The 11,105-nt window shown below is 46.0% G+C and overlaps 1 protein-coding gene across 4 annotated transcripts in view; it reads left to right on the forward strand.

Annotated features, from left to right (window-relative positions):
- The window catches only part of ptprbl (protein tyrosine phosphatase receptor type B, like), a 35,589-nt gene that overhangs the window by 2,258 nt on the left and 22,226 nt on the right, over window positions 1-11,105 (forward strand). For 3 of the 4 annotated variants that reach the window (XR_002276228.1, XM_020615807.1, XM_020615806.1), the window contains exons 2-6: window positions 678-1,079; window positions 1,280-2,412; window positions 5,149-5,428; window positions 7,980-8,285; window positions 9,180-9,443. Coding sequence is in view for 3 of the 4 variants with exons in the window: in XM_020615807.1 (XP_020471463.1) it covers window positions 678-1,079; window positions 1,280-2,412; window positions 5,149-5,428; window positions 7,980-8,285; window positions 9,180-9,443 (2,385 nt within the window). In the remaining variant the exon portion in view is untranslated. Of the gene's footprint in view, window positions 1-677; window positions 1,080-1,279; window positions 2,413-3,596; window positions 4,120-5,148; window positions 5,429-7,979; window positions 8,286-9,179; window positions 9,444-11,105 lie in introns of those variants that run through there. The other variant, XM_020615809.1, reaches the window with a different exon arrangement.

Genomic DNA, 11,105 nt, shown 5'->3' on the forward strand with positions numbered 1-11,105 from the left:
ACCCATAGACGGATTAGGAGACAATGCCCCCCCCACACACACACACACTCACAGAGGAGTCGGTTTGTGTCTTCTTGTGGCTGTTTTGTGTAGATTTTTACTTATTTTGCATCATTTTCAACTGTGTTTAGCAATGTAACTTATTTTCAAATATTGTTGTTGCTCTAAAACGTGTCCTAACGTGGAGAGGTGCTGTCCAAGCCTCCTGGGACCCAGACTCATTGAACTGGCAGCAGAGACATCAGCTTATAAAAGGTTTTAGTGGGATTAGTACTGCTAAGTTACATACTGTAGCTCTAACTCAACTTGGGTTGAAGTTATGAATGAACATAAAATAATTCAGTGTTGTTTTGTGGGTTTTGAAAATGTAAAAGAAACATAACGTGTGTGAGTCCAGACCCAGGTTCACCTTACTGGTCTGAGCCGTAGACCTCCACTGGTGTCTGACAGCTCCTCCTTGTTAGCTTCGGGCGCTGCACAGAACGTTACGCTGTGAAAACCAGATGTCACCCTGCACCTGTGTGACTCGGCAGCTCCCCTTGGTAGCGTCTCATCCCCTTTCAGCTCTTTGCTTCAGTCTGACCGTTTGAGTTGTGTCTCTCAGCTGAACTCAGACTCCTGTTTGCAGCAGTTTTCTCCTGACCCCTCTGTGCTGATGTTAACTTGTCTCTCCTCAGCTGGTTTCCTCATCACGCTGAGCCCCAGGAGCTTGTGTCTCATACCACAAGGTCAGGTCGTCACCCTGGGCCGCTGTGATGTCACTAACCCCGCCCATCATTGGGGATGGATAGATGGAGCCAGGCTGATCCACACGCAGTCCTCCAGGTGTCTCTGGGCTGATCCCAGACCTCACCTGCCACGCCATACCCGCCTCGCCAAGCTCAGCAACTGCAGCAGTGCGCTGGCGTGGAGCTGCTACGGCACAGAGGGCACGCTGGGACTGGCTGAGACACACATGTACCTGAAGAAACTGGGATACTGGGTGGTGGCCGCAGAAAACCCACAGACTTCAAAGTGGATGAGGTATGATGTGGACTCAGGAGGGAATCAGCTGATCACGTCCTTATGTCCTGAGACAGGTGAGAATCTGACTTTAGACTTGTAGACTAAAGAGCAACATGTTTCAGCTTGTTCCCTTCATTTAAACTAAATGGGTGTGAAACATTTTTACTTAAATAAACGATGTGACCATATACTTACATTTTTTCTTGTGTGTTCTGCATGTTTGTTAAATGATCTTTTTGCATATGACTTAAGTTCTGTTCTCCTTATGTTTCAGACACAACTTCAGTCTCCACTATCTTTTATTCATCCACACATAAACCTGTGGGCAGCACCATCAGAAGTCCCGCCATAACTGTGATCAATGAGCAATTATCAAACACAGTAAAAACCCACAGAACCACCAGATGGATCCCCACCTTACACGCCCACACATCGATAACTGGTGGCACTTCAATGTATGTAAACGATGGGACCAGGCCTCGGACCAGGAGGTCGGTAACAGCAGGTTTTCATTCTGATGCTTCAACTCCAGTCACGGAGCTTCCAGCTCTGAACAGCAGCCGCATATCCTGGTCCAGTCCAGCTGTGTTTACCACTGACCGATCTGCAGAGAGTTCGTCTGGACTGAAGACTGACGCCAGCACCACATCTGTGTACCGGCAGAGTTCCACCACATGGACTGGACGTGAGTCACCAGAAGCCAGTGCAGATACTCTGGTTTCCACCACAGTTTCATCCCAGGTGACCACAGGAGGAAAAACTGGTTTCACAGCCGCTTCTCCTGACTCGGCTTTTGCTGGATCCACATCTGCTGTCGTGCCATCTGACACCACGTCTTCACCACCCTCCACCTCTCATGTACTTTCCATAGCAAATATGACGTCTGCCGTGGAGACGGCTACACCATCCACTCATCATGCCCTGCCTACGACCTCCATAACTCCATCCCCAGGCACCTCGATGCTGCCTCCAGTCTCCAGAGTTCATCCAAAAACTTCAGCAAGCACCACAACTCCAACTGTTGCACCCACATCTCCAACAGCCAGGGTGATGTCTACAGGGAGCATCACCACTTCAGCTCCAACAGCCCCACCCACAACCACACCTGCAACTATAACCGAACCCATCCCCACTGCTGTAACAATGCCTGTAACTACAACCGAACCCGTCGCCACTCCTGTAACCACAACTACAGCGATTACAGCTCCTCCGACCACCACAACTACATCGGCTATTACAGCTCCCCCTCCAACCACAACCATGACCAATTCCATCCAAACCACTCCAACCACCACCACAGCCAGTACAATTCCTGCAGCTACAACCACGACCAGAACAATGACCACGAGCCCTACAACAGCAACTACACTTCAGACCACAGCTTCTGAACTGACCACAGCGACAGCTGTAAGTAGCGCTGTAGCTCTGCTTTCTCTCTCCTGCTTTGATTTCACTATTTGAAGTGGCTCCAATCTATATTTTTATACCAGTGTGTGAAACAACAATATGAAAACAGTGTTTAATGTTCAGGTGTCTCTGGTACTGACAAACCTGCAGAGACTGATCAGCTGAATGTGCAGCTGCCCTCGGCTCCACAGAGCTTTACAGTGACCTTCAGCTCATTGTTTAGTGTCCAGACCACAGTGTTACTGCTCTGGTTCTCTTGTGTGGCTCTGGGCCACAGCAGGAAGCTACTACTCTAAACAGCCGCTGTCCACGAAGTGCTCGACAGCAAGTAGCAGACAGAACTGGTCAGAGACCGGCTGGGGAACAGAGTGGAGCATTTGGCAGCTCCAGAGCCAGAGGTTTCCCTCAGGAGGTGGTGGAGACCAAACCCAGAGCCAACACAGAGGGAGGGAGGTAGGTAGGTAGGTAGGTAGGTAGGTAGGTAGGTAGGTAGTTTATTGATTCCTCATTGGGGAAATTTCAGTGTTTCAGCAGCAATTGAGAACAAACAACATAACACCATGAGAAACAAACACCACACACATATCTTGATAAACAAATTTCAGTACCTCAAGTAGCAATAGAGAACAGACAGACAGGTAGCACTGGGCTGAGGCTCAGCAGGGGGACACACTGCACATGGAGGAGCATGGTGTAGCTGCTGGAGGTGGAGATACAGTCGCTTAGTCTCAATGAGTAATTTAATGAACGTGTTGCTGATGAATTTAGGGATAATTTTCAAATAATCTTTACTCTACATACTGTAATGTTTTTGTTGTTCAGGCCTGAGATGAGCTTGATGTCAAAGCAGCTCTCACTGGTTTGAACCCCTCAGGGACTGTGTGCGTCCATGAGAAAGGCAGAGACCCTAGTAATGCCCCACTCACATGAGCTTTAGTAGTGTGGAAGTCTGAGCTTGAACATTCACATCCTGACTGAAGATAGAAATTGTTAGATTGTCAGTGATTAAGCTGCTCCTCTGACAAGGTTCTTTGCTGTTGAAATGTGAAGTTCCCTATTATTAGAGCAGGTTTCTGGCGCTGGGTGTGAGGCTGCTTCCTGATTGGATAACTCTTATTCAACCGTAACAATGGCTGATTCTGCTCAGACTGATGGAACTTGGTTTGATGCTAAAGGTCGTCAGAGAAAGTCAGAGACCGGCAGGAAGGAAAGCAGGGTGGGGTGTCGGTCTGCAGAGAGCCTGTTTCTGTTCACAGCCCAGTGAAAGTTTAAAGATGGATGGGTCCCTGAAAGAGAAACGAGCCCGGACTGCTTGATAAAACTGACGACAAGTCTCCGAGTAGAAGGAGGACGCCGGAAAAAGAAGTTCCAGATTATTTTTAGTCTGCCACAAAACACAGTCCGCTCCTCGTTTAGATGAAACTCCATCAGCTGCACGTTGTGAGGATGAGGATGTAGATGTGGACGAAGTCTGGTCTGGCACGTTTTGGAGACACTTTTACGCACGACGTGCCAAACCCGTGTAGAGGATAATTAGTGAAGCGCTGACACATTTTTCTAACCTCACACCCTCGTTATGTCAACTCATCTGGGAGCATGCCCTGTTTCTGTTTTGCTAATTGAACGGACGGATTTGTATCAGCGGCCGCAATGCTCAGATGCGCCACGAGATGTTTGATACTTGGTTTAATTTGGGGCGTGAATGCGGTGAGTTAACGGATCTGTGTCTGTTTTTTAAAATGTTTGACTCCATCAGGATCGACAACACGGGCAGATTAGGATTTTGGCAAGTCAGGCCAGCAGGGCGCTGAAAAAATAATTTGAACATGCAAACTGTGAAGGTTTTATGTCCTTATTGTGTTCACTTGCAAGAACCAGCCTAGTTTCTGGCTGAGACGCACACTCGCATCGCATCTCTCCAAAATAAATAAACAGTTGAGTTTTGTGATAATTCGGACACATTTTACACATGATTTTGAACGTAGCTGCAAGCAAAATAAAAAGCTGCTGACCAGTTACGTTCTTCTACACACCTGTGCAGTAGAAACAGACAATCTCCATTTTTTTCCTTGCGCAATTTTACGCAGAGCAGCTCACACAGGTACCTTTATTCACTATTCACATCCTCAGACACAGACCTACTGATCTCCCGTGATTCCGTGTGAGCTGCCTCGGGTTTGGAGCCGAGATCGTTTAGCAGTGAGTTTTTCTAATTGTAAACAAATCTCCAACCTCTGGACGATCCACTGAGTTATGAAACATCTCAACAGGTATTATGTGCACATGACGTTCAGGTGTACAGTAGCCCTGGTTGTTGTTTCTAATCATAAACACAATTTCACTCTCTTCTGAAATGTAAAAGCTGTTTGCGATGCTGTGTTAAAATGTGAAGTTGATGCATATCTGACGCAGTAACACTGATCCCGTGTCTGACACGTTGAGCAGAGACGGTGTGTGCAGACTGGGGAGGTGTGGATCAAAACCGGGAGGTCAGCAGTAAGGAGGCAGCTCAGTTTGGAGTGTATTGTTTGTATATGTGTTTAGCTGGTGATAAAACAAGCATGTATACCGTATAAACTGACCTGAGCTCAGTGACCGCTGCTGCAGAGGAGCTGGCGCGATGGGTGTTGTTTTCCATCGTTTCTTTATTGGTTTTCATTATTTGTTTACGTACTTACCTTTATTTTGTTGGCTGCATTCTGGTCGGTGCTGTCCTGATGTGACTTCCTGTTTCAGGTTCAGACCTCTGCTGTTTCCTGCTGCTCGGTGAACCTGACCCAGATCAGCTCCGGGCCACGCTCCGCTGCAGTCACGTTCACCACCGGCGGTCGGTCCTGTAACTTCAGCCTGGTTACCGAGCAGAACTCCCGGGCTCATTCCACCGACTGCGACCCGTATGGAGAGACCGAGACCGCCTTCATCTGTAACGTCACGGGTCTGGAACCCGGGACTTTGTACCGGTTAACGGTGGTTTCCAGGAAGGACGGAGAGAGGAGCAATGCATCAGTGCGCACAGGTGAGATCTGCATGTTCACGGCAGCTTCATGTGCACGGACAGAGTCGTTAAAATGAAATTCAAGGGGTCTTAAGGAAGTTTGGGTTTAAATTGAGGCTCAAGTTTGCAAAAGTGCTCGTTCTAAAACTAATAAAGAATAATAAGTGGAGATCAGCTGTGAGCTGCTCCTCAGTTCAGAACGTGCTGCTGTTTCAATCCACACATCAATGTGGCTATTATAGCAAATGCATATATAGGTTTATGGTCAATGATTTATTTCATGATTATGAACAGAAGGAACAAAAACGGAAGATAAAAATCCATAGGTTATTCATGGTTAAAATTTCCCAGTGTTCCCATCATGCTGAGGTAAGTGGAACTAAACTGGTCCAACACAGACATGACAAGCTGGTGAATTTCATCTTCACCAAATCCAGTCTGTTCCTTTTCTACTTACTGGGACATAGGACACCATGCTCCCAGGTGCACAACAACATAGGCTCCCTGGTCACTGCATGCACATGCTTGTGCATGTGACTGTGGAGATTCTGTACCATTATAGAGCACAGTGTGCACATTATTAATCCATTTACTCTGATACGGTCATAAAGAAACAGAACAAACCTGTTCAGATATTCCCCTGATGATGAACAAAGGATCAAAAACAGATCCAGTGCAGCATGAAACACAACACGTGCACATGTGCTGTTACATATCAGACTATAAAGCCTGACCTTAAAGAAGCCCTTTGAGGTGAGAAGCTACCGAAGCAGCTGTGTACTGATGCTGGTCGGTGGCCGTGGCTGGACAGAGTTTCTCTCCCATCCTGCCTCATTAAACTCCACATCCTCTCTACGTGCGAGGCCACAGCTTGAACTGCTGCCAACTGAGCGTCCTGATCTGAAACACTTGGAGCTCACCAGAGCTCTCTAACAATGGTCTTCATCTCATCTCAAGTAGTTGTTTCCAGAACACCCCCCCCCAAGCCACTTCCCTCCGCACATTGTTTCTGTAGCAGCGGATACCAGAGGCCCTCACTGAGTAATCTGAGAGGACAGTACTTCATTACTTAAAGAACAAATCAGATGTATCTGTACTTTGAGTACTTCCATGTCCTGCTCCTTCATACTGTGACTCCATGTCAGAGACAAACCGTGTACTTTTTACTGTACTACATGTACCTGATAACGTCAGTTCCTTCCCAGAATCAGATGAATCAAACCAAACCCAGTAGAATCATCAGACTCTGTTGATCCCAGTGGGAAATCCACCAGCTACCCAGCAGGATGTAAAGTACTTCACAGTATAAGTATATAAGGTAGTTACCATCAGCTCCACCTTTACCAGCTGCAGCATTAAAGTGGTGGACACAGTAATTAGTCACTATGATCCAGTATCAGAGACATGTCTTATGATTCTACTGTATTTCGTTTGATTAATTGATTCTGAAAAGGAACTGAAGTTATTAGGTACACATAGTGCAGTAAAAGCACAAGGTTTGTCTCTGACACGTGGTGAAGTCACAGTATGAAGTAGCAGGATATGGAAATACTCAGGTAAAGTACAGATACCTCAGAACAGTACTTGAGTAAATGCACTTGGTTGCCTTTGACCTGCGTGTGCAGGTGAGATCACTGACCGTGTATGTTCTGTTGGGTCTGTGCCTAGTTGCACATGTCGTCCTTGGGGTGTCAGGGCTCTGCCAACAGGAAGCAGTGGAGTCTCCTCAGGGAGGAAACCATTATTAAGAACAGGTCAGAGTTCAGGACTGAGCTGGATGTTTTGTGTCTGGGGGGGCTCTTCCGGTCCTCGTCCTGCCCCGCCCTGTTTGTTCTTTTCTGTTTCCTGTGCGGCCTCACACTGGCATGATGAAAAGGCGCATTCTTGAAGCAGCTAAAACAATGGTATCGAGCCCGTCCATCAGTGCTGCCGCACAAACACAGGATACGCTCAGTCAGGGCTTCATGGTCTTACTCGCAGACACCAAACAGTGCACGTCCAGGCATTCAGAGATGGAGGGAGAGTCTTAGAAACGTCTTTCATCTCAGAGCACTGCGCGTCCATCAGTTAACACTACATGACGTGTAGAGCAGGTCTGAGCTGCTCAGCAGTAAGTTAAGGTCTGAGCAGCTGGAAACGTCAGTAATGTTCCTTTGACTTTATGGAAACATGTTGGCTGCTGTTAACTGACTAGATAAATATGTAACACCTTCATCTGAAATACACAAGCAATGAAATTTTAGAGTAGAACATTACTTTTATATGTTACTGTAATGGTTTCATGGTTTCATTGTGTGGATATTCATAGTTTATCACCAGTGTTGCCTGATTTGAATGGGGTGGTTTCTAGTTTCCATGATTCTTATGGATGAATAAAATGAGCCATGGTCTTATAAGCCTGCAAGTTATGATCATTTTTACTAGTGATTCATGTCTAAATTAGGTTTTTGTTCAGATATGAGTTGAGTGTCACACTATGATGATATGAATCTTAAAAATGTGGATCCTTCAGAACCATATGGACCACCACACTCAGTCTGATCCCCTTCCCGTTCCCCGTCTCCTCTCTCAGACCCGGTCAGCCCGGCTCAACTGGACATCCAGCTGGATCCGGCTCAGTATAAAAGCCTGTCTACAGCTCAGAGTGCTTTACCGGGTCTGACAGTGTTCTGGTCTCGTGCTGCTGGTCACGTGGATTGGTATGATCTGACTCTGAAGGACGCCAGCTCCAGGTTCATCTCCAGCACCAGAGTCATGGGCTCTGCAGCGCCCCAGTCTGGGTTCAGCTCCCTGCTCCCTGGCACTCTGTATACCGTCAGCGTGGTGGCCAGAGCTGGGAACAAGAGCGCTGCACCTGTCCACGCCACAGCAGCTACAGGTGAGACGCAGCAGCTCTAACTCCTCCTCCGTCTGTGGAGACCAGCCTGGCTATTTAGACAATAAGTACACATCGTTTGCATTTTCCTGGTTTTCTCCATAAATTGGTCTTGAAATGTGATCAGATCTTTAACAGGTGTGTTCAATAAAGACATGAAAGATCAGGACTATTTGTGTTTTATCAGCTTAGAAATATTATGTTTGTTGCTATTTGTCACATTTCATGACCAGTTTATGGAGAAAACCAGGAAGTTGCAAACGGTGCCGTTAGTTTTTCCTTGCGACTGTATTGGCAGATGGAGCAGTCTAAAAAATTACAAACAAAACATATGATGAGTTTATAAAAAAGGTTTTAGCATAAAGTAACTGTCTGAGCAGTATCTGCAGCTGTCAGCAGTGTTGATAATCAAGTTAGTTTTCATGTAAAAATACCAAATGTTTTAAGGTTCCAGCTTCTCTAATGGGACAGTTTGCTGTTTTTCCCTGTAAACGATAATGAGTAACGTGAAGATGTCACCTGGCTCTGGGCAATGTCTCACTAATTTTTGACGTTTCGCAAACCAACAGTCGATCAGTTAATTGACTAAGTAATCAGCCGATGAGTTCATGATGAAAACAATCATTTTTTGTCGCCTGATATAAAACAATTAATAATGAGCTGCAATCTGTTAAATGCCTTTTTACACATTAATGCATCAGGATGAACAACCTATACTTGTATAGTAGTATTTTCACTGAGTACTTAGTATGTACAGTATATACCGCATTTCTCTGATAATGCTTTTTGGTCATATAAATAACTATTTCAGTGCAGGACTTTTACTTGTTATGTAATTTCTGTAATTAGTACTTTAGTAAAGTGTGAATCCTTCCTCCCCTCGACTCCCCTCTCCAGCCCCCTCCCCTGTCCATGACCTGCAGGTGGCCTCCTCATCCTCAGACAGCCTCAGTGTGTCCTGGCAGGCGGGTCTGGGCAGAGCTGAACAGGTTGGGGTTCTGCTGACGGACCAGGACGGAGTTCTGATGAAGAATGTCAGTCTGCAGAACGATGTGACCTCCACCAAGCTGAGCAGCCTGCGGCCGGGCACCCGGTACACCATCACCGTGGTAACCAAGGCTGTCGGTCTGCAGTCCTCCGCCTCCAAACAGGCTGTCACAGGTACATATTATGGATGTTTTAATGCTTTTTAGCCTCTTTTAGCACCAAGTTTGGGTTTTTTAGAACATTTCCCTCTCTGGTTGAGTCTGACTCGACAGAACATGGTCACAGCAGACAGACACAGTCTGAGACTAGTGCACGTCCAGCACATCACAACACTTAGACTGAGCTCTTAGAACACAACAAATTAAACATAGTCAGCGGAAAAGTGTCAGTATTATTAGATCTCACATGTGCATTCAACACAGCATATTTCTGGATAGACTGGACCAGTCGGTTTTCTGTCACAGTTTGTACTGTACCTGAAGGACAGGCTTTGTACTGACCATTAATTTAACATTTAATTCAGTTAAACAATCCAAGAAGTATGATGCAGAGTTCTCACAGGCTCCATCCTCAGGTCACTAGTGTTCTGCTCAGACTATGGAAAATAACAATATTGTGTGACAGGTGTACATACCGATATCACCAGGTGACTGTGACCCTACACAGGCACTGATTGGATGTACCTGCTGACACAACACTGAAATAAAACCAGCCTTACCTGGGTGATAATGACACACTGACTTTGTGTGTGTGCTGTTGCTGGGTTCAGCCTCTGACTGACCTCTGGTGTTTCTGGACTTCTTTCTGATGTTTCCCTCTGCTCTCTCTCCTGTTTCATCTTTGTTGTTCAAAATTGTGCCTTTGTCTTCACCTTTGCATGCAGCCGTGATGCTCTAAGATTCATTTCACAGTAAAAAATACTATGGCTCTGAAGCAACCCCTGCTTTTTATTTTATATATACCTTTTTTTGTAAGCAACATGGTAAAATGGTAAATCTGTGCTGAGAGTTTGCTTAGTTTTCAGGTGAAATTAATGTTACCCTGGTCCAGGTGTTCTGCAGCTCTACACTGAGTGACTGTTCATTAAATTACCTTCTTTAGAAAAATATTTGTAACCTCGGTGACACTCAGCTCTCGTGGTTTCTCAGCAGTTGAGTCACTTTGCAACTCTTTGTTTTACTTTCCAGCTCTGCTCTCTCATAGCAGCACTGTCTCTCTGTTGTTTCCAGGATATTTTAGGCTTTTCTCGCCTCCACCCTTCCTCTGGCTGCAGCTGGTCATTTAAAACCTCCCCCACTCAGCACCACTCAGCACCTCACTGTAATAAATGTGTCCACACCTGGGGCAGACGAGACAAAGCTTCTGCTCAGACTTACCAAAGTTCTGTGTATTGTCCATGAATAAAACTGGGGTTAGGGTTATTGCCTCCAGCGATATCATGGATGAGCAAGTGGATTGTTTTGGAGGCGGCCCATCCTGTATTAATCTATGCTTTTGATTTAACTAAAGTTAAGTTCCTTAAAATCAGCTGGTTAAAATTTTCAGACAAACAAAACTACTGTATGCTCAATGTATGTTAAAATAATACCTTATTGTGCCTGCTAGACGGAATTTCTATTATTTTAAAATATCTGGCGTTCCCTATGTGCAGTACTAACCAGCACTCTGCTGCCTACAGCCTCCTGCTGTTATTCCAGCTTCTCCACCCTGTGTTGTCAAAGTACGGTCTGTAAATCAGCCCCGCCTACTGCCTGCCGCCAGTAGTCATGTCAAACAGCCATGGAGGAGCTCTGGGCAGCTAAAAGTCTGAACCATCTCTGGGTGACGGGGTTTTGA

This window comes from Monopterus albus, unplaced genomic scaffold, assembly GCF_001952655.1.
Source record: "Monopterus albus unplaced genomic scaffold, M_albus_1.0 scaffold170.1, whole genome shotgun sequence".
NCBI classification, from domain to species: Eukaryota; Metazoa; Chordata; class Actinopteri; order Synbranchiformes; family Synbranchidae; genus Monopterus; species Monopterus albus.